Below are 22,554 nucleotides of genomic sequence, written 5' to 3' on the forward strand. Positions count from 1 at the left end.
AATCGTCACCAAATTACATTCTCTTCTTAGGCACCATTTCTCCTGGACATTTCACAGTAACTAAATTCTTAGTTTTTCTGTTACTTTCTACTACATTTTCTTTTTTTGGCTTTAATCATATACACATCCTCTTTAAAAGTGCTATTCAGGGCGCCTGGTTGGCTCAGTTGATTAAGCGACTGCCTTCAGCTCAGGTCATGATCTTGGAGTCCCAGAATTGCATCAGGTTCCCTGCTCAGCAGGGAGTCTGCTTCTCCCCCCGACCCTCTCCCATCTCATGCGCTCTCTCTCTCACTCTCTCTCTCTCAAGTAAGTAAATAAAATCTTTTAAAAAAATTAAAAAAGATAATAAAAGTGCTATTTACTAGGGTGCCTGGGTGGCTCAGTCATTAAGTATCTGCCTTCGGCTCAGGTCATGATCCCAGGGTCCTGGGATCAAGCCCCATGTCGGGCTCCCTGCTCAGTGGGAAACCTGCTTCTCCCTTTCTCAGTCCCCTAGCTTGTGTTCCATCTCTCACTGTGTCTCTCTCTGTCAAATAAATAGAATCTTTAAAAAAAAAAAAAAAGGTGCTATTAACTTTAAATTCTAACACTTGCAAGAAGCTTTTCCAAATCATACCAGCTCAGTAACATTTTTCCCAGTAATAATCCACTGTAATAACCATTTATGTTATTCATTTGGCATTTGAAAATTGCACAAAGTATTTTGAGTTACGTGAAGATAATTTAGACTCAGATTCAGACCAAAAGAAATGTGATCTGGTAGAGTAGAGATGTACAAAATAATTACTGAGATGACAGTAATAGTAATGAGAGCTATAGGAGAGGCTCAGATGAAGTTCTCTGGAAATTTAGAAAAGGTAAAGATACTTTTCCCCTGGAAGTGTGGGGCAGAGAATCCCAGAGGATATGGGTTGGGACTTGAAGGAAATGTGGCACCTTGAACACACAGAGGTGAGCATTCTTTTTAAAAAGAAATATTTTATTTATTTTAGAGAGTCAGAGCAGGGAGGGGTGGGCAGAGGGAGAGGAGAGAAAGACTCTCAAGCAGACTGCACTGAGTGCGGAGTCCATCATGGGGTTCAATCCACGACCCTGAGATCATGACCTGAGCCGAAATCAACTAAGCCACCCAGGCACCCCTAGGTGGGCATTCTTGACTGAAGGAGCAGTGTGAATCTGCAGCAGAGGTAGAAAAGCACAAGAGGGTGGGTATTTTGATGGCTAGAGGAAAAGTTTTCTAAGAGGAGAGGTAGTGAGAAATAATGTTGTAAAGGTAAACTAGAGCTGGACATAGTTTATTAGTTGTCTCTTTATAATGTGTGTATCTTGTTTTTCCCAATAACATTTTAAGCTCTTTGAGGCCAAGTAATGGATCTTATACTTTTAATCTCCTATAGCAGGGTTATGGGTAGAGAGGGCAAGTATTCAGTAAGATTTGGTTGAATATATGAAACAGTGGCTTCCCAAAAAAGTATTATTCAAGATAACTTACTGTCACATCCTTCTGTTTATTGTGGTTTTATCAGTAAAAACTATTCTAGATCTTCATAGAAATGGTTCCTTAGAGCTAATCAGTCCTTATGAAACTTTAAAAAAAATAAAATGGAGGGGGTGGAGGCAGGAGTTGTGTGTCTGATTAGCAGTACTCAGTTTGATTCATTCCCCAAAAGAACATGAGAAATGCTGGTTTGGGTTGAGAAAAAGGATCGGTATAAACACGCCTTTTGAAACTTAGTCTCTAATTTAAGTTCTTTTTATGTTTTAATAAATTAGATTTTTAAGAATATTTCCTAGGATTCAGATTTCATTTAACCATAAATGTTGAAAAGAAATGAAGAATTGAAAAGGTATACCCAAGAGTTGAGTTGAACTATATATGGGTAACATTTTCTTTTTTCAAAGAATTTTCTAAAACATTATTTTGTATGTTGAATAAAAAAGATGTAAAGCTTCAGCCACTCTACTGAAACAGTGTTCACATTGCTCTAAGTTCCTGGTACTGCTGATCTTCATGGAAATAGTATGTTATGTACACACATAATAGAAAGGTAGGGAAACTCAGTATACCTGCCTTCAGCCTTTTCTTTCCAACGGCACATGCCAATCTTTTGTTTTTGTAAAGCAAAATATTTTTTTACAAATTACATTGGATGATACATTTAATATAGGAGCAAAGTTTTTGTCATTTAAAAAGAGCAAAGTATGGCAGTTTTTAAGAGCTATTTATTTAGAGATTTTTGTGGTGAAGTAATTCATTATTTTACAATATTTGTTTTGTTTTAAACTTTCTATATTATGTACTAGGTGAAAAACCATTTCGCTGTGATGAATGTGGTATGAGATTCATACAAAAATATCACATGGAAAGGCATAAGAGAACTCATAGTGGAGAAAAACCTTACCAGTGTGAATACTGTTTACAGGTAAGGGGTGGTTTGAAATGTTTGTTTTCGTTTTTGGGTTTTCTTTTTTTTTTTAATCACTTTGTTGAGGTATGATAGACATTGAAATTCTTCTATCCTAGTTAAGATCATAAAATAATTCTGTTAAACTAAATTAGAAAATGTTGCTACTAGAACCGTGTGAAGAACTTCCCCACTGCTGCTGATCAGATTTACAATAGACAACTGGCTGAACAAATTAGTTTGGAACTTCTTATTTTATTATACTTATATATACCTTCATATTAATTGCTTTTTTTCTTTTCTTTTCTTGCTTGACGAAAAACACAAACCAAAACAAAAAACTGACTGCCAAAATCTGAATTTGACAGTATTTTTCCAGAACAGATCGTGTATTGAAACATAAACGTATGTGCCATGAAAATCATGACAAAAAACTAAACAGATGTGCCATCAAAGGTGGCCTTCTAACATCTGAGGAAGATTCTGGCTTTTCTACATCACCAAAAGATAACTCACTGCCAAAAAAGAAAAGGCAGAAAACTGAAAAAAAATCATCTGGGATGGACAAAGAGAGTGCTTTGGACAAGTCTGACCTGAAGAAAGACAAAAATGATTACTTGCCTCTTTATTCTTCAAGTACTAAAGTAAAAGATGAGTATATGGTAGCAGAGTATGCTGTTGAAATGCCACATTCTTCAGTTGGGGGATCGCATTTAGAAGATGCATCAGGAGAAATACATCCACCTAAGTTGGTTCTCAAAAAAATTAATAGTAAGAGAAGTCTGAAACAGCCACTGGAGCAAAATCAAACAATTTCGCCTTTATCCACATATGAAGAGAGCAAAGTTTCAAAGTATGCTTTTGAACTCGTGGATAAACAAGCTTTGCTGGACTCAGAAGGCAACGCTGACATTGATCAGGTTGATAATTTGCAAGAGGGGCCCAGTAAACCTGTGCACAGTAGCACTAATTATGATGATGCCATGCAATTTTTGAAGAAGAAGCGGTATCTTCAAGCAGCAAGTAACAATAGTAGGGAATATGCGCTGAATGTGGGTACTATCGCTTCTCAGCCTTCTGTAACACAAGCGGCTGTGGCAAGTGTCATTGATGAAAGTACTACGGCGTCCATACTAGATTCACAGGCATTGAATGTGGAGATTAAGAGTAACCATGACAAAAATGTTATTCCAGATGAGGTACTACAGACTCTCTTGGATCATTACTCCCATAAAGCTAATGGACAGCATGAGATATCCTTCAGTGTTGCAGACACTGAGGTGACTTCTAGCATATCAATAAATTCTTCAGAAGTCCCTGAGGTCACCCAGGCAGAGAATGTTGGATCAAGCTCCCAAGCATCCTCATCAGATAAAGCCAACATGTTGCAGGAATACTCAAAGTTTCTGCAGCAGGCTTTGGACAGAACTAGCCAAAATGATGCCTATTTGAATAGCCCGAGCCTTAACTTTGTGACTGATAACCAGACCCTTCCAAATCAGCCAGCATTCTCTTCCATAGACAAGCAAGTCTATGCAGCCATGCCCATCAACAGCTTTCGATCAGGAATGAATTCTCCACTAAGAACAACTCCAGATAAGTCCCACTTTGGACTAATAGTTGGTGATTCACAGCACTCGTTTCCCTTTTCAGGTGATGAGACAAACCATGCTTCTGCCACATCAACACAGGACTTTTTGGATCAAGTGACTTCTCAGAAAAAAGCTGAGGCTCAGCCTGTCCACCAAGCTTACCAAATGAGCTCCTTTGAACAGCCCTTCCGTGCTCCATATCATGGATCAAGAGCTGGAATAGCTACTCAATTTAGCACTGCCAATGGACAGGTGAACCTTCGGGGACCAGGGACAAGTGCTGAATTTCCAGAATTTCCCTTGGTGAATGTAAATGATAATAGAGCTGGGATGACATCTTCACCTGATGCCACAACTGGCCAGACTTTTGGCTAAAAAAATGTGTAAATAATACTGGCACTTTAGAACAGATTAATCAAGAGTGGGGTTACTCTGTGTAAAATGGAGTGCTGTACAGATTTAAGAGCAATGCGTTAAAACAAGTTAAGCTGATACGAATAGCAAGATAATCCAATAACTGCATTTTGTTTGGTTAGTCAGCATTCTTTGAACTGCCTTACATGTTGTCACCTTTATAGAAGCAATGCATTACTTGTTTTAGAACAAAAACTTGCTATTCCACCTACACCAAGTTTAAAAGGAAAAAAAGACTTTCGCACAATTGTTTCCTAACTGATAACATTGTACATTCTTAGGAGATTAGTAATTGTGTGAAATTTACTCATACTGTTTCTGAGTTTTTCAGCATAGTCATTGCACTTCAGCAGGGAATCTGAGTATACTTTACAGACAGAGTGAACTTAAAAGTTTAAATGTCAAGAGATTATGGCTTAAATAAATTAGTGTGTCCTGTAGGGGGAAAAAAGAAACCAAGAAAACACCTTTTAAAAAGAATGATATGCCATATACCCTTGATTTTCATTTTGCATTATATTGACTTTTTTTTTTTTTTTTTTTGGAGAAAAAAAGTAATAAAAATCTGATAGTCTAAGATTCCACTATTTAAAAGCCTAATTACTTTTAAAATATGCATACTTTCAGAACTTTTACCAAAATACATAACTGTTGAAGCATTCACTTCTCTATGGAAGTATGCATATTGGTGTCAGTTTCTTTGTACAGTTGTACTTAGATATTTTTTATGATTTTTCATGTGCAGGTATCAAGGTTTTGAAGTTTTAGTAAAAAGATATTCTGTAGATTACATTCCCAAGAACATAATGCTTACACAAAATGTATATTCCACGTTTTAAAGCTTAATTGTATTTTACTTTACATATACACTTCAGTTAACATAGAGCACTTAGAATCTATTTGGTATTTTTGATTTCTCAAAGTAAAAAAAAATTAGATTTTTAGGTTTGATATGGTTGTGTCATAATCATCTCATAATTGACTATTTTAATTTTTGGCAATAAAAGGAAATTGGGTATCTTTGGAACTGTAAAACCTGGTTTAATCCTTCTCTTTCTAGAATCTTGATAAATTGGATAATTAAACAGTATCCAGAGAAACTAAAGAAATGGGCATTTTAATTGCTTATTTTATCTTGAATTACTTTTTAATGAACACTGCTCATTACAATTTTACAAACCAAAAGTGTTTACTAATTCTAGTAATTACAATTTCTTTTTCAGCTAGATGAGTGATCGGAAACTTTTTGTTGCATTTCAAAATCTAAATAAACTACAGACTTTATCCTTATACCACGAATGTTTTTTTTTTTATACTTTGTCTTAAAATAATACAGCATGGTACAATAAATAGTGCTTTTATATAAACACATATATATGCTTTTCTAAAGAATGACGGTTTGAGTTACACATTGGACAGTTATAATTTTTGGAAAATAACATTAGTTCTATTATATTATTATCCTCTTTAATTTGTTCCAGCTTTTTGTTTATTTTGTTTCCAACAACTTTGTCACAATGCACATACTGATGTGTAGCACCAGTGATAATCGAAAATTAATATCCTTGGAAGGTGAAAATTTATTGTTGCTAATTTCCACTTTAACATTTATATTGGCCCTGTAGATCTGCAGTCTTTATTTCAGTGTAGAATGTTGTACACTTAAATTATTTTTTCTTTTATTTAATATTATCCCAAGAGTGTTCTCATAAAGAAAGGGAACAAAGAAAATATCCACCCTTAACATCTTTTACATTATTTTGAATATTTCGGTGTTTTATGATAATGAGTATAAATTATGTTTAATGTGGTTTCGTCTGTACTTTGGTTATTAAGCTTTGCTTGAAATATTAATTTTCCTATTTGACAGCTTTCTTTGCTGCCAAATTTTTCAAGAATTTTAGACTTCTTTGAAGTAGATATTTAAGTTCTGCCATTATTGACTTTTAAGAATGATGTGTGTTGTGTTACACATCACACAATTACAAGAAGGTTTTGTTCAGGTGAGATGTTAAAGATGAAACTGTGCTCATCTTATATAGGCATTTGTATTTTTCTCATACTACTATTTGATAATAGGCCTTTATTTCCTGGATTGATTTTTTATTTTGAGTCTGGTCAAAAATTTTGTTCTATTAACAATTTTGATGTGGTTCTTGGTACGATATCCAGTTTTTTGTTTGTTTTAACATCACCAGCACAGTTTTTAGAATGTGACTCTACTGCTGAGCAGTTAGGGTAAGGTAAGGAAGGAAGGAAGGCCTTTGCAAATGGTAGTTACGCAAGCAGAAGTGCAGGTGTTGCATTCCTGTCTTCAACACATTTCTTTAAATCTACATAATGGCAGACTTTTCTACCACATTATAAGCATTTTTGAGAAAAGCGATACTTTGGCATAACTTACTGATTCACTATTTAAGTATAGTAGTCATCCCTCTCTTAACTGTGAAATTCTAAACGCCTACCAGAGTTACCTTGTATTATCATCATATGATAAACATCTCAGCAGTTTGGGTTTCCCCACTTGGGTGTAGAAAGTTACTTCATTTCTATCTGGGCATTAATAGTAAAAGTAAGTAGCCTTTTGTGCTGCCTTAGTTCAGAATATTGAGGATATGAGATACCCTTTTGCAATTTGTGTTTCTCATTTCTCTCAGTGAGCAAATTATTCTGTTAAAATATGCTCTTATACCATTGAGCTTTTGGTCATGTGAGTGAGGTATGCTTTTTCACTTAGGACCTATTCTTATGTTTGAAGATTGGAAACAGATTTGTGTTAGATGAGGGAGTATCTGTTAAACATCTTCTAAAAGCTTTCTTTTTTTTTTTTAACATCTTATTGTACACATATTTCATTTGGTTCAGAATATTTGAGTGGCTCTTAAATCTTTTGGATCTACTTGCAGATTTTCTACTTGGTACTATAGAAACCCATCCTTTTAGCTCTGGCTGAGGACTGTCAGTGGTTGGGTAATTTTCCCTTGCTGAGAGGCAAAAGAGGTCTTGTGCTCAGGGTAGGCTTTCATTTCCACAGGAAAGAGAAACTTGCAAAGTGCCAGCTAGGTTAGATCTTTCGCCACTTCTTTCATTTTACCAATTTGAGTTTTTAAAGGGCTGTTTAAAAAAAAAAAAAAAAAAGCCGGGAAACTTTAAAAGTAGGCATTACTGTAGTACTACATTTCTTAGACATAGAACATCTTAAAGTAGAACTTGGTTTTTTCACAGTATAATTACTTGAAGAAGCACTATTATAATCAATGAGAAACTTTTTGACACTGCAATTTAATTTAAACTTTTTCCGTTTCAAATTGCTTTATTTCAGGGAAATAATTTTCCAGTTGTTTTTGCTATATTCTGCAAATAAAACCGTATGTTTCCTTTTTTTCACTTAAACTTTGGTAGGAAACAAAACTAAAGCAGACAAACATTTCTTGTTGTGTTTGTTGCTTTCTTTAATCCAATGGATAAAAAAGTAAAACCCTGTAAACATTATTTTATTTTTTTATGCAATACCATGCTGTAAATACGGTTCATCAAATAAGGATGTACCTATGATTGAATCTTTAATTCTGCACAGTTAGAGTTTATATATAAACGTGTCTTGACAATCAAGGACTTTTATGTGAGTCTTCCTTTATGATGTTTATTAATGTTATGCATTCCATTTGTTTTGAAGTGAGTACCAATGTGCTAATTTGTATTGTCTGAAAGTATGTAATGTTTTTACAGCTTGTTTTTAAGAATCTGTAAATATGTACAAACAAATCACAGTACTGCTTTATGTTAGAAGGCATATGATGTTGTACTGTATGTAAGCAATAATACATAGCAGTGCTAACTTTACAAGTAGCATCAGGAAAGTTCTAAAAACATTTCAGAGTTATTAATTATCCTTATTTCATTTAATAATGATTCTCTTTAATCAGTTTTTATAAGCAAATTCCATTGTTCCTCCTGTTGGAACATAACACTGTTTACACAGCATAATTGAAGTTGCAGGGGAGACAGGCTAAATCTGACTTCATCTGTACTCACTTTCACTAAGCATTGAATGGCCTTACCACTCTTCTGCAAGATGGAGGAAGACCGCAAAACTTAGTGCCCATCACACTGAAGGAAGGGGGTGTGTTGTTTTGTTTTGTTTTGTTTTTTTCCTGCTTCTGTACTGCTACCTAACTTTGTGGTTTGCTTTGGATTTTAATATTTGTTTCTGTTTTAGATTCAAGCCCATAAGTTTTGAGGTGACTTCAGCTCCATTGTGAAATAGTTCTCTTCATATTTCATAGCTACATTTCAATAATTCTAAACTTTCTACTTTGATTTTTAGATACTTATTTTTCAAGCTTGATTTCTCAGCTGATCAGATGAATTTATTCAACTTCAATACAAAGAAAGACAAACCTATTGTAGTTTGAATTGAGTAGATATTATACTGTACAGAACAGCTAACTATTTGAACACACACATCACTGCTTTAGAAATAAAACCGCCAATTTATAAATGTATATGACCTACATTTTATAGGAGAAATGTTTTTAAATGCTAGTCATTTATATAATAATGTGCTTTGAAGGATTTGCTAGTCCACTTCTGTCACTTTTTAGTACACTGGTATCTTTTATATGTAATGTATGCTTTTTATTATTGTAGCAAAGCATTTCAGTAGAACGAATTTTGCAACAATATGGGGGAAATTTTTCATTGTTGGATTTGAATTATACTGGATTTTATCTGTGTAGTCTTGTCTTTATTTTAATGCTGTCTGGAAGGGAACTTGGTATCCAAATAAAGCAGGTAACCTCATTTTACTTCAAGGGCATACTGTGTAGTGCTGAATTTAATCTGGAAATTGATGATTTTGAAAAGAAAAACACGTTTATAAAAATTGTACAGAAGAAATTAAATGTGTGATGGAAATCCTGATGGTGGAGCACGTTGAATTTTCTGATATATAGTGTTATTTTCCTGGGATCCCCTATGCCTTCTTTGTATTTCAACTAATAAAGGAAAAACCCTGTCATTAAAACTGGTAGGATAATAGGATATTCTGATTATACAGTATTACTTTTCCTATCCCATTTTCTGACCTTTCTCAGTCACTGTAAATTTTTATTTTCTATTTCCTATTGAGAATTAAACATGTATATAATGTAGACACTGTTGTATAAAATTGAATGAATTGGGTTGCTATGCTTGAATGGGTAACTAAATGGAAATATTATGGATACTGAGAATTCTTAATGTCAGAACAAATTTCCAGGAGAAAGAGAGGCATCATGTGTCCTGGGAAGGTCACAGCAGATGTTTCTTCAGCCCCCCTGGGTTATCTGTGTGAAAGAATCAACTCTAAACTCAGTATCTTATACAGTGGGTCTTTCCTTCCCCACCTCCCCCCAAATATATGAGCACTAAATTTCAAAATCTACTCAGGTGAAAATTGCTTTGCAATGGAACTTATCACATTGAAATTTTCACTGTTAAAGATGTTTGTGATATTTTTAAATACAAACTTTCACATCAGTAGTCAGCAGCCTGACAATTGAAATCTGGTAAGTCAGTGTGTTTTAAAATCTATTTTACCCTCCAAATAGAATTGTTTTTAAACAATCGGGAGGACTTCTGTTTGTTTAAATGCATTTTTTAATTGTCATTGTAAAAATAAAATCTTGCTTGACCCCATATTATGACATGAATGAATTGCTGAGCCTTTATAATACAATGGAAGCTCGTTTCATGCATAGTCATGGAACATAGATCTGTTCTTTAAACTGACCTATTCATTAAGTGGTTTAATGAGTTTTACAGCTTCTGGCATTGTCGTCATGTAGTTAACCTTGCCACTTGGGGTTTAGAATACCATTTTATGTATTGTGATACTAAAGGAAGCTGTTTTGTTTTATTTTTAATTGGATTATTAGACTAATTTATATTTGCAGATTCTGCATTTTAAATGTGGACACTTGCTGTTTGAAAAATAAAAAAAAAATACAGAATACAGTTTTTGAATAATTTCCTAGCTGAATTTTTCACAATATTCTGAACCAAATAACTAATGGCAAATATTTAAAAACTGGTACATAGATATTTATTTAAAATTATAAAAGGATGTGTGGAATTAACAATTTTTGCACAGATTGGGTAACAGCGGGGTCTTGACTGTATGTAGTTTTGTGTAGAATGTATTAGGTACTTCTGAAATTCAGGAGTCAAATGTTACTGTCAACCGATATTTGAGACTTGAAATACATTTAACATGGGGATAAAAATTTTATTATTTTTTTTTCTTTATGGGTAAGATTCTTTTAACCCATTATATGTGGGGCTTTGGTTATTTTTGGGTTATTCCCCCCCATTAGTGAAGATAGTTTTGTTTTTAGCCATTTACCACCTTGCTAGTCCCCTGTCTTGTGACCGGTTGGACACACTGTAAGAAAGCTGTCTGCAATTAGTAGAGGAGTACAGTCCAGGTCCTTGGGACAAATGTAAGCAAATTGGCCTTTGCAGAGATTAGTCCTAGGACCCTGGCTTTATTAGCATGGTGCTTTAAGTAATGATACATAATACCACTCATAGTCTATTAATCCATTTCTTAGATCTCGGTTCTTGAGTGATTAGAAGTGGTAGAGGGAGAGGGGCTGGGGAGATAAGTCTACATGATGCTTCTCCTACCTTCTCAAGGTTACAAGAAAAAATGAAATTGAAGTCAGTTGAATTAATGCGTTGTCACTGAGTCTTGACACTTTATTATGCACAAAAGGAGTATGAAGATTTTTGTGACTATATGTGTGGATAGAAATTTCATTTTTTTTTTTTTTCAGACTGTTGGCTGGCCTGTCCCTCACCCTCACCACCACCCCGTGGTCTTGATAAGGTATTAGGATAAATTATATCCATTTGCTGGATAAAAATCAATGGGACAGAAAAGTTGAGTGAATTAAATGTAAAATTTTGGGTCTCATAATTTTAGTTCTTTTGTCTTTTTCTAATGTTCTTAAAAGGACATTTTATGCACACACCCATGCAGATGTGTATGCGTATGTGTAAGAGCTAGGATGTGAAATGTGATACAGTAACTGAGAATGACCATTTTCAAAGTGATTTTCTACTTTGAAAACTCAAGGTAGAAAAAAACTACTGGGAAAACAAGTTTATAAAAGGACTTAAATGGTAGACGAGGGAACATTTTGAGTTTTTGCATTGTTAACCATTTATTCAGATGAACTTTTAAAATCATAACTTAATGTACCCTAGCTTCTCCCATTCTTAATGAGATTCTGAAACTGATGCTTACGTAAAGGTGGTGAAGGGAGCCAAAGAAATGTATTACCTGTGATAGTAATTATGTTTCTAATGATTTGAATTCTTACTTGCTGGGGTCCAGTATTCATTGAGCATCGATCACCTGCTAAGTAACAAGACTTGTCCTGGATGCAAATAAGAAATGGTTGAGGATACTAATGTCTTCATTTGAGCATCTGAAGGGTATTTATAGTGGTCTCAGTTGCAGGGTATAGTGTTGTACTTTAGATTATGAAAGCAGATACTGAGTGTTAAGATGTGTTTGTTGGGTGTTGTGCTGAGTAACTTACACCTCATTCCTCATGGAATGCGTAGGTAGATTAGGATAGATCTCTAGAACATACAGTTTTAATAAATTATAGAAGATAGGAAATATATACAGGCCAATACAGTGGGAATAAAGAGCACTGTTAGAAATACCCCCTAACTCAGGGGGTATTTGCCAAACTCAGGATAAAATTCAATGCCAAACTCAGGATAAAATTCAAACCTGGACTGTGAAAATGAGACAGTAGCCTTTCTTCAGAAGGAAGAACTTATTACTGGAGTGGGAAATTAGCCCTCTCTAGGGAGTTGTAGACCTGAGGGGTACCTACATCAAAGCAGGGAGTTGGAAATGGATGCTAGAGGAAGAGGACGCCTTCCCCGGAAATAGGAGGGCCAACTGAACCAGTGCTAATTAGTCATTTGGGCACAATCGTCATGGAGTGAGTGGCATTAATACTAATTGAAATCCATTCAAGTCATATACTACTAGTCAGTGCTCCCAGCTCTGATTATGATACCCTTTATGTCAACTTCCACTAACCCATTATCTGATACTCTTTTTCCTTGACTATTTCCTTCAAGGTGTTTGGTCCACTGTAAAATTTACCCTTAAAATTTCAGTATGACAATTTTCCTGTGGTTCTTTATCCAAACTCCAGCACTGTCCTGCAACTTTTGTCATTGGCAACACGAGGGTTAAGACTGATTGTTAGAGCACAATATTAAACGGCAGAAAGAGGATCCAACTGAGTAAACACATTCAAGAACCACTCTTGGGTTCACTCACAGGAGACTTTTGCTGAGAGTAGATGTCCCATGCAGTTTGCTGAGTCGGCCCTCACCATGTGAGGGCAGATAATGGTACTCAAAGGCAGTGTAACCAGTGCTGCAAAGGACACGTTTTAATGAATGTAGTGTGATCTTGTTGAGGATGATTGTGAGACAGTAGGGTTGTAGGGTGGGGAGACTCCACTGGCCATACCAGCAGGTTAAGCAGCAGCAAAATGAGCAACAAGAGACTTAGAATCAGGAGACTTAAGGTGTGCCTCTCCATTTGTGTAAAGTTGTGAAGTCACCCTTCCTAAGCCTCAGTGTTTTGTCTGTGAGATGGGGATTAAAAATTCCTCTCAGAACTGCTGTCCAGATCAAAGCATTTGGAATGATTTGTAAGCTGTAAAGCACTAAACATTTCCTAGTTCATATTTTACAAGTGGCACAAAGGGAAAATAGAGCAGAATTGGACAAGTGTTTGGAAGCCTCATTTCATGTAAAGCAGAGCATGGAATAAATTCCTGACTTGCTGATAATAGCATCTTTTCAAAAAAACTGAAGGTAGGAGTGGGTTTGTCGGGATTTAATTGACCAGCAAGGGAAAACTAGTTAGTGAAGTAGAAGAGATTCATTTTCAGAGCCCCTGCAAGGGGTGCAACATTTTGGAGAACAATGTATATTGTAGTGAGTGTTAAAAATTGTCAGTAGACTTGCAGGGTCAGGGGAGAGGCAGAAACCCCGCCTTACAAAAGTCAGAATGAACCGAACCATTCAATCCCAAGCTATTGGTTAAATCGGGTACAGGAACCTGACTGCTCATGAGGCGGGCAAGAAGCACTACGGACAGTAAGGCTGAGAGGCTGCGGCCATCCCCACCAGGCAGGAGGAAGGCATGTGGGTCTGTGTGTGTATGTGCTGGACCTGCTTGTTCACCTTTTTCTTTCACCATTTCTCCTTATTCTTTGGCGTCTCCTTTGTTTTCTTCCTCCTGAAAGACACTGGTATGTGCTGCAGTGTGTATGCACCAGACAGAGACAGCTGACTGAGGATACATAATACCCAGCCTTTCATGCAAGTTAGGTTTATTTACTTTTAACTCTTTAGTATTACTATTCCAGGAAAATTCAAAATTATTCATCAAGAAAAGACTGTGGGACCCCTGGATTAGTTTGTATGCTTCTCGAGGGCATTTTGTTCACAGAATGTAGAACAGTGCCTCACCCATAAGCAGAAATGAATGAATGAATGAATGAGTGAACATTGTTCACAATGTTACACAGTAGAAGAGGTGTTAACAGTGGAGGTGTTCGAATTGATGGTGGAGAGTTGATGGCGTTAAGATGATGCCATGATCAGGGAGTCTGGGAATACCAGATTTCTGCGCTTGGCCACAAGCTTCTAAAGAAGATTCCCAGAGGAGACATATGCAAGGATCAATGGCTAGTGGGAAACATGGCATCTTATGTGTTGCACCTCTTTCCCAAACCCTAATGTAGAAAAGGGCTGAAGGATGTGGCCAGAACTACAGGACTTCTAGAGCCATTTCCTTCCCTGTAGCTCCTTTCCACCCTCTGGCAGCAGAGAAATGAGGGCATCTTCATATATGAGAAGAACAAGTAAAGAACAGGAGGCCAGATTGCATAAATGAACAAAAGGTCCCTGCATTTTTCCCAGCCCAGTAGCATAGGAATAAAGGGGAAAAGAGGGTGGGGGGCATGTCCACATGTGTGCCCTATTGGAATGTGACCTTGCTCACTGCTGGGGAGCTCAGTAAATGTTCTATGATGAGATCAGTTGGATGGAAAACTCATGGTGGGCTGGACTTGTGACTATTTCTCAAATCCTTTTGAATCCTCCCTCCCTATACCCTGACCCTTTACTATGACCACAGTCCCCCTCTAGTCTTGCCTGGGTTCCTACAAGTTTCTGCATGTTGACTCTTGATGGCCTCTGGTCCTTTCTGCAGATAATGCCAAAACCCTTCAGAAGCTTCTCATTTGCTATTTGGATAAACACTAAGCTCCTTGCCTTGGCCCTGGTGGTTGCCCACTGCCCACAGCCCCCAGTTTCCCCCACGGTGAGCTCTCAACCTCTCCCATTTGGTCTTCCCGCCTTCTGCCACAAAGACTGTTTACACTCTTTTCCTATTAACCCCCAACCCTGACTTCAGCCCCAGCAACATTTCCTCAGAAAAGCTTCTCCTGATCACCCTTCTTAGGTCATAGCCACCCTCTCCCTGTGCCTCCTGCTACCCACCCATTTCAGATGCCCTCCCCTCCATACAGTTCCTTGCAGCATAGATGGCTGTTTGTCATGACCTGCTTATTAGTGTGAGAATTTGTTCCGAATTCCTGCCTGTCCAGAGCCATCTGGCTCCGCATTGTCTGTCAGCGTTGGGCTCCGTGTTTCGTAGTGAGCAGATACCTGGTGAACATGGTGGAAAGAGCATCCAGGCCTCACGAGTCACACCCCAGGGTGCAAAGAGCTCTCAGGTAGGAAGCACTGCCTGGGACTTTGAGGCCCTCTAGATAGAAGCTGTGGGACTGGAAAACTGATCATGTGAGTTTCAAAATGGGAGGATAGATGGTGGATTTTGAAAACAAGGGCTGGCTGGATTTCAGTCCTCATCAGATTCTAGAATGTTCATAACAACTCTGTCAGGTAGGCTTGACAGGCCTTATCGTTAACTCCATGTTGCAAATGAGGAAGCCAAGGCTTAGACATATTAAAGACCGTGGCAGAAAAGAAGGGCTGGGACCCAAACTGGGGTGTGACTTCTTTCATCCTGACCCTTGAAGGTCTGCCAGCAGGTCTTCTGTGTAGCGTATTCAAGCAAGTGCTGAAGGCTAATGGCACTGTTGCCACTGTCATTCATAAAACGGACTGGACCCAGCTCATTAAGCTTCTCTCCGCACGTCCTGTGTTCTCTGCTCCCACTAGATCCTGCCTCAACCCAGATGCTACGTGGCTGCTAGAGGGAGAGTGCCTTCCTCCGGTCAGAGGGCAAACTCCCAGAATCAACAAACAGCCTAGATCCTGGAGGAGAAACAGGATCTCAGCAGGAGCTGAGGACACCTGACAGCAGGAAAGTGGCAGCCCCTCCCTCTCCACTTAGCCCTGCCCCGGAAAGCCAGGGCGGAACTCTTCTTCCTGGGGTCCTGCCCCCACCTCTCTGGGAACTGGGAGATCTCACCCTGTTTGAGGGGTTTGGACTTACGTCAGGTTTGAATTTCTTGAGTTGCCCCTTCCAACTCCCAGTTAATGCCTGCCGTCCCTTCAGACCGGTGTCCTTCTTGCATCCACCGTCTTGAGGTGGAAACACACCACAACCCTTTTCTGTCTAATCTATTCACCTGGATTAGAGAGGCTGTATTGTGTAGAGGAGAGAGCCTGAAACAGGAACCAGACCTCGGTTCAAATCCTGACTTTGCCCTCAGAGCCAGCAAACTTTCCTGAGTGTGGGCACAATTCCCGTGACTTTTTTTTTTTAAATAAACATGTTCCAGGGAGATGCATCACAATGACCAGTTAAAAAGAAATATAGATATTATAAGTTACTTAGGCTCCTTGAGTAATAGATTTCACAACTTCTCTTTGTCACTGAAAATTTTAATTGGGTTAAGACACCACTGTGGACAGGACATATGCTAAGTATTTTAAGAGAGGGTCAAAAATTGCCCCCGCCCCCAAAACTATTGAACTAGAAATTCCATGGTTTTCAACCTTGGCCGCATCTTAGAATCATCTGAAGAATTGAGAAAATACTGATGCCCCAGGTCCATCCCAAACCTGGGTACTGCTATTTTCTGAAACCATGCCCAGGTGATTATAAAGCCTGGAGAGAGGTCCACCAGACTAGCTGATGCCCCCTCTCATGACCCTTCTTACTCTGGTTCCAGTTCTGATTCTAGGCTGTGAGGTAATTTTGTATATATACATATTTATATCACAATTTAATGTTTTCAACCTGTTTTTACATTTCTATTTTGGTTGACTTTGTCCGAGCTCTGATCCTTCCTCTGACAAATGAAGTCATTTTCCAAGACATGCTTTCTCCTCCAGCCTTCACACACAGGGCAATTCTCAGCACCAACCACTGGAAGGGAAAGAGATGAAGGAGCTTCTGTCAGCAGCTAAGCGGGGTAAGGCCCACAGAGCAACAACTTCACTCTTGTGAACTTCAACTTGAGTCGGATTTGCTACTGAATGGAAGTGAGTTTAAAAACAATATTATGATTTTTTTTATATAACAGTGAAATGAGTAAAAATACTACCCCCCCCTTTTTTTTTAACCAAGGTTGGATGCATTATGTATTCACTATCTTGCTGGATAACAAAGTACCCCAAAATCTTGTGGCTTAAAACAATAAATTATTATGTCTCATGGTTTCTATGGGCAGGAATTCAGACAGAGCACAGCAAGGACGGCTTGTCTTTGCTCTATAATGTCTGGGACCTCAGTTGGAAGAACCTAAAGCTGGGGACTGGAATCATCTGAAGCCTGGTCTCACATGGCTGGCAGTTGATTGCTGGCTACTAGTGGGAACACCCACATGTGGCCTCCCCATGTGGTCCAGGCTTCCTCACAGCATGGTGGCTGAATTCCAAGCATAAGTGCTCCGAGAGCAAAGAAGCCAGATGGACTGCCTACTGCTTTTATATTCTAATCTAGGAAGTCAAGCGGTGTCACTTCTTCCATTTGTACTATGGGCTGAGGCACTCAGGTCATTCAGGCTCAAGGGTAGGGAACACAGACCCCATTTCTTTTGGAAGGAGTGTTAATGTCATATTGCAAGAAGAGCCTATGAGATGGGACAGGTTAGTGCAACTATCTTTGGGAAATACTGCTCTGCCCCCCATTGTTTGTTTTTCAGTTTTCTTACTCATCTCTTTTTCAGATTCCAAACGTAATGTGCTTATTGTAAGAAAAAAAAATACCTCATTAAAATCCAGAATTTGTCAGGATGCCTGGGTGATTCAGTTGGTTAAGCTTTGACTTTGGCTCAGTGTCCTGGGATCAAGCCCTGTGCCTGCTCCCTGCTCAGTGGGGAGTCTGCTTCTCCCTCTCTGGTTGCCCCTACCCCTGCTTGTGCTCTCTTTCTTTCAAATAAACAATCTTAAAAAAAAAAAAAAAAACCTGAATTTGTACACCAAAGTAGATTTCTCTTGCACTTTACCCACTATCTCAATCCCACTCCCTAGAGGTAGCCACTATTAACAGATTGGTGTGTATTTTTCCATATTAACTACATACATATATACACTGCTTTAAAAAAAAAAAAAAAAAAAAACTAGGGGCGCCTGGGTGGCTCAGTGGGTTAAGCCTCTGCCTTCAGCTCAGGTCATGATCTCAGGGTTCTGGGATTGAGCCCCGCATCGGGCTCTCTGCTCGGCAGGGAGCCTGCTTCCTCCTCTCTCTCTCTCTCTCTCTCTCTCTCACTCTCTGCCTGCCTCTCTGCCTACTGTGATCTCTCTCTGTCAAATAAATAAATAAATAAAATCTTAAAAAAAAAAAAAACCAAGGAAACCTAAGTGAACTAGAAATATTATTTAAAAAAAAAACTATACACATTATTCTGCAACCTGCTGTTTTTCCTTATTTTGTGATGAACAGAGTTTCATATTAGTTCATATAAATATCCTAATTCTTTTAATGCTGGCTGTCATGGCATGGCTGTACCATAACATATTTAATCAATCTTCTATCAATAGACATTTGGGATCTAACTTTTTAAAACTATTACAGATTAATGAGGCAGTGAACATCCTTATGCTAGGTCAGATGGGGTAGTATCTTAAAAACAGAATTGGTCTGTTCAAAGAATATGCAGGATACTGTATTTCAATACAGCGAAAGTGGGTTTTCCTTTAAAGTACCATTGTCATGAGACCAATCTACATTAAGCAAGATACTCCCTTTTTTTTTCTTTGCAAATTGATGGGTTCCTCTCACTTGAACACAAGAAAAAGAAACAAAAATCTGTTCTTAGGTATGAAAATGCTTAGGAGCTTTGAAGGGAACGTCTCATTTATTTAGAAGGTAATGAGTGACACAGTGTAGGTGGTTATGAGCAGTGGTGTGGATTTCTTTTTCTAATGTCTTTAATTCAGGCGGATTTGGAATTGAATGTGGATTTTTCAAAGTTCATGTGGATGCTTAGAGGGCAGTTCTTTGGAAGAGGATGGCAAACAGGAAACTAGGAACCAAAAAAAAAAAAAAAAAAAAAGTGTCCTGTGTGATCCCAAAGTGAATAATACAGATGGGTCTGCTGGCCATACAGAGTAATGTGTGGCCATCTAGTCGATTGCCATCATCTGACAGTGTCATCCTGCCCACCCATCCATCCTTTATTTACAGCTGGGTAATGTGTAATTTATTCTGGAGTCTTTTCTCTTGCAGAGAAATGTCTTTGTACGTTATTAATGAAAAAACGTCTTTGCCGGGAATGAAGTTCTGACACATTCTACAACATGAATGAACCTTGAGGACATACATACTTAGTGCAATAAGCCAGACTCAGAAGGAGAAATGTTGTGTGACTCCACGTCTATGAACAATCTTGAAGAAGCAAATGCTTAGAGACAGAAAGCAGATTAAAGGTTATCACGGGCTGGGGAAGGGGGCAGTGAGGAGTTATTGTTTAATGGGTGTAGTGGTAGTTCTGTTTTGGGGTGACAAAAAAGATACCCTTGATGGTTGCACAACAAAGTGCAGGTAATTAATGTCACTGAAATGTACATTTAAAAGTGGCTAAAATGGCACATTTTATGTTATGTATCTTTCCACACCAAAAAAGAAACCTTTACTGGAGCAGGAGATGTTGGGGCTCTGTCAGCGTTCCCATGGCTTTGCCTTCCCTTTTGTTTTTAAAAGAACAACCTCTATTTTTAGGGATTTTCACACAAAGGCTAATGTGGGCGTGGGAAGTACTCCCAGCTGCCCTCCTGTTTTCAGAAGCCCACATGGAAGCCTAGCAAGTTATTTAAGGATTAGGATATATGCCAGATTGGAAATGGAGATAACTTAATCTCTCTGTATGTTAATTCAGTTTTTTTTCTGCAGGCTGGGGCCCTAGAAATCTGACTTTGCTCCCTAGGGAAAGCTGAAAGCTGAGTCTTGCTGAAGGTGGGGTGGGCAAAAGAATTCCACTTTTTTCGAGGTGGGGGGGTTGTCACCGGGTGGGGTAGCCAGCGCACTTGGGGATCCCCAGAGCGCAGTCTCCTCTCCTGCCCAGAGGCTTCTGCAGCCGCTCAGGAGGCCACGGGGCCAGCGTGGGAGTTGCGGGCTCTCCAGCTCCCCGACCTTTCTCACTCTTGTGTGCAGGGCTGGACTACTACTCTATAGACAGAATTTGCAGTGAGTAGCTCGCGTCCTGTTTCCCAGGGCTGGGCACCTCAGCTGGAGGCGTTGAATGGGCCGAGGGCTGCAAAGGCAATGGCTGGTCGAGTCAAGTCTGGAGGCTAGTGGAGCCCCCACTCCTGTAACCCGGCCGGGGATCCAGATTCCGGTCCCCTCGTTCCAGGGCCCGCAGATCTGTCGGGGAGCTCGGAGCCCTCCTGGGCGGCGCTAGGGGTGTGGGCTCGACCCTAGCGGAGGGAAATCTCTGCAACCCCTCCCTCTCCATCTGGCCCCGAGGCCGGTGCGTGCGGGCGTGGCTGCAGCGACCGAGCGGGGGCAGGATCCGCCTCACCCGCCCAACAGCTGGGACCCGCGCAGCGCACACCTGCTCAGCCACGTGGCGGCGGGGCGGGCACGGGGCGGGCCCAGCGCTAGGAGCTCACGGGCCGGGGAGCAGGTGAGGGTGGATGGGGCTGCCGGCTGGGGAGTGCTCTAGGTGGTCCTGCGGAGGGTTTCTCTCTCTGGAGGAGCACTGTCCTGTAGTACGGCGGCCAGGCGTCGCCACCTGCTAAGGTAATCCCCGCCTCTCCCGGGCGCGTGTGCACCTGCGCGTCTGTCGTCAGGGGCCCGGACACGCGCGCGTGTCCCGCCCCGCCCGGAAGAGGGCTGCTGGGTTCTCCCCAGGGTCCCGAGAGCCGGGTGTGGGCGGCTCTATCCGGGGCTCACCGACGCGCAGGAGCTGACCGAGACGTGAGGGGGTCGGGGCTCCGGCTCCGGAACCTGGGGGTCCTTTTCCGCAGACCAGAAGCCGGAGCTGCGGGGGTCGTGGCATGCACAGCGGAGCTCGGTCAGGACCCGCTGTCTGCGCGTGGGCAGGGGGCCAAGAGGCGCCGGAACCTTTCCGGGCGCCCCTCGCACTCTGCTCGTCTCCGCAGCCCGCCAAATCCTTGCAGTCTCCCTGCTCCCAGCCCCCAGCCCTTTTCCTTAGAATACTCTTGGGGCGCTTTCCCTTCCTCGCCTTCGCTGGCTGCTGTCATTGGTCATGTTCTTCTCACATGACAAACTCTGCCCCCATACCCCTCCCCTCATTCTCCCTTTCCTCCTCCTTCCAGTATGTCAAGAGCCCTGTCTCTGTCCCATCCCTGTGCTGGCGAAAGGGGGCACTCAGGCGGGTGCACAAGGTCCCTCCCCCAAGGAAAGCTGGCTTTGATGCCAAGGGAAGACTGCTCCACTGAGGAGAACCAAGCCTTTTTCGTTACCTGTCCTCCACTCCCCTACCCTTTCTGGCCCTGCTTCAGAGGGGACCCCCAAAAGAACCTCCTAAACTCCCTTCTCCCCCTCTGCTCATGGTCCAATCTACATTCACTCACCACCTGCAACCAGTTCTAGTGAGCCAGTGATGCCCTTGCTGGGGACAGAGGGGTTCACGAAGGTGGGAGAGGAGTGTCCAACTGCATCCTCAAGGACTGGGCAGCCTGGTGGCTGGCTCCAACTGCCATACCTGGGGCTCTAGGACAGCAAGGTTTGAGCACGGGGAGCTTCTGAAGGATGTGCGGGATATATTTGAGTACCAGAGAGGAAGGGGCTATTTCCAGAAGGGGTAGAAAAGGTCCCTTCCTCAGTCAGGGCTGTGTCTGGTGTATACAGGAAGGATAGAGTGTAAGGATGGAGGGAAGAGGAGCCAGCCTGACCATGGATGGTGTTTGCCTTCCAGAGGGGTCTGCCCACCCAGACTGCCAGGACTCCATTTCCAGGAGAATGGCCCAGATGTCTCAAGTGCAGGAGCTCTTCCATGAGGCAGCCCAGCAGGTAGGCTTGTGTGGTGTGGGGGACTGAGAGGGAATGAGGGGTCACCGGACAGGAAGCTGAACGGAAACATTACAGTACCCTATTTTAAAAGTAATTATCTCAGAAGTTTATTTTGGTATTCTGACTTAATCAAGAAAATATTATGGCCAACTGTTAACCGTCTGTGTACAGAAAATCTTTGGTATTCTTTGTAGTGGATTTTGAGTTCTGAGCTTCCCTTCCTGCCCCATGGAGGTTTCCATGAATGGACTGAGGACTCATATAATATAAACGCCTTTTACTACTATTGAATCAAACCAGTGTAAGAAGGTAACTTTATTTTCAAATAACTCATATATGCCGAAGGCCAAATGTGATGTAGGAGAGATGTTAGGGTTTGAAGCCGACGGCCAAGAAAGAATTCTTGAGACATATTAAAGCACTAGGGACAGGACCCACGAACAGAAAGAGCTGCACCAGAGTCATGAGGAGTGGCCCATTATATACTTTCAAGTTGGGAGAAGGTTAGGAATAGTGTAAGTCTCTAAGGAGTTTGGAAGCAAGGTTTCCAGAACCTTAAGGGGGCTAGCTATTGTTGGGAAAAGGTAATTTATCACCATCTAATAAAACCTTCATCATGAAACTCTTTAGATATATATCCACTGGTGAGCCATAT

The 22,554-nt window shown here is 40.4% G+C and overlaps 2 protein-coding genes across 7 annotated transcripts in view; both read left to right on the top strand.

The window, feature by feature from the left end:
* ZNF148 (zinc finger protein 148) overlaps positions 1 to 9,567 on the top strand; it is a 124,240-nt gene extending 114,673 nt beyond the window's left edge. For all 6 annotated transcript variants that reach the window (XM_047734774.1, XM_047734815.1, XM_047734784.1 and 3 more), the window contains 2 exons: positions 2,308 to 2,426; positions 2,777 to 9,567. In XM_047734774.1, coding sequence (XP_047590730.1) covers positions 2,308 to 2,426; positions 2,777 to 4,375 — 1,718 coding nt within the window. In that variant the 3' untranslated portion in view covers positions 4,376 to 9,567. The remainder of the gene's footprint in view (positions 1 to 2,307; positions 2,427 to 2,776) is intronic.
* A 10,966-nt stretch (positions 9,568 to 20,533) lies between these two features.
* The window catches only part of SLC12A8 (solute carrier family 12 member 8), a 144,419-nt gene continuing 142,398 nt past the window's right edge, over positions 20,534 to 22,554 (top strand). Inside the window, 2 exon segments of the mRNA XM_047734824.1 lie at positions 20,534 to 20,663; positions 21,805 to 21,899. Of these exon segments, the coding sequence (XP_047590780.1) occupies positions 21,849 to 21,899 (51 nt within the window). The 5' untranslated portion in view covers positions 20,534 to 20,663; positions 21,805 to 21,848.

This window comes from Lutra lutra, chromosome 1 (genome assembly GCF_902655055.1).
Source record: "Lutra lutra chromosome 1, mLutLut1.2, whole genome shotgun sequence".
Classification (NCBI taxonomy): Eukaryota; Metazoa; Chordata; class Mammalia; order Carnivora; family Mustelidae; genus Lutra; species Lutra lutra.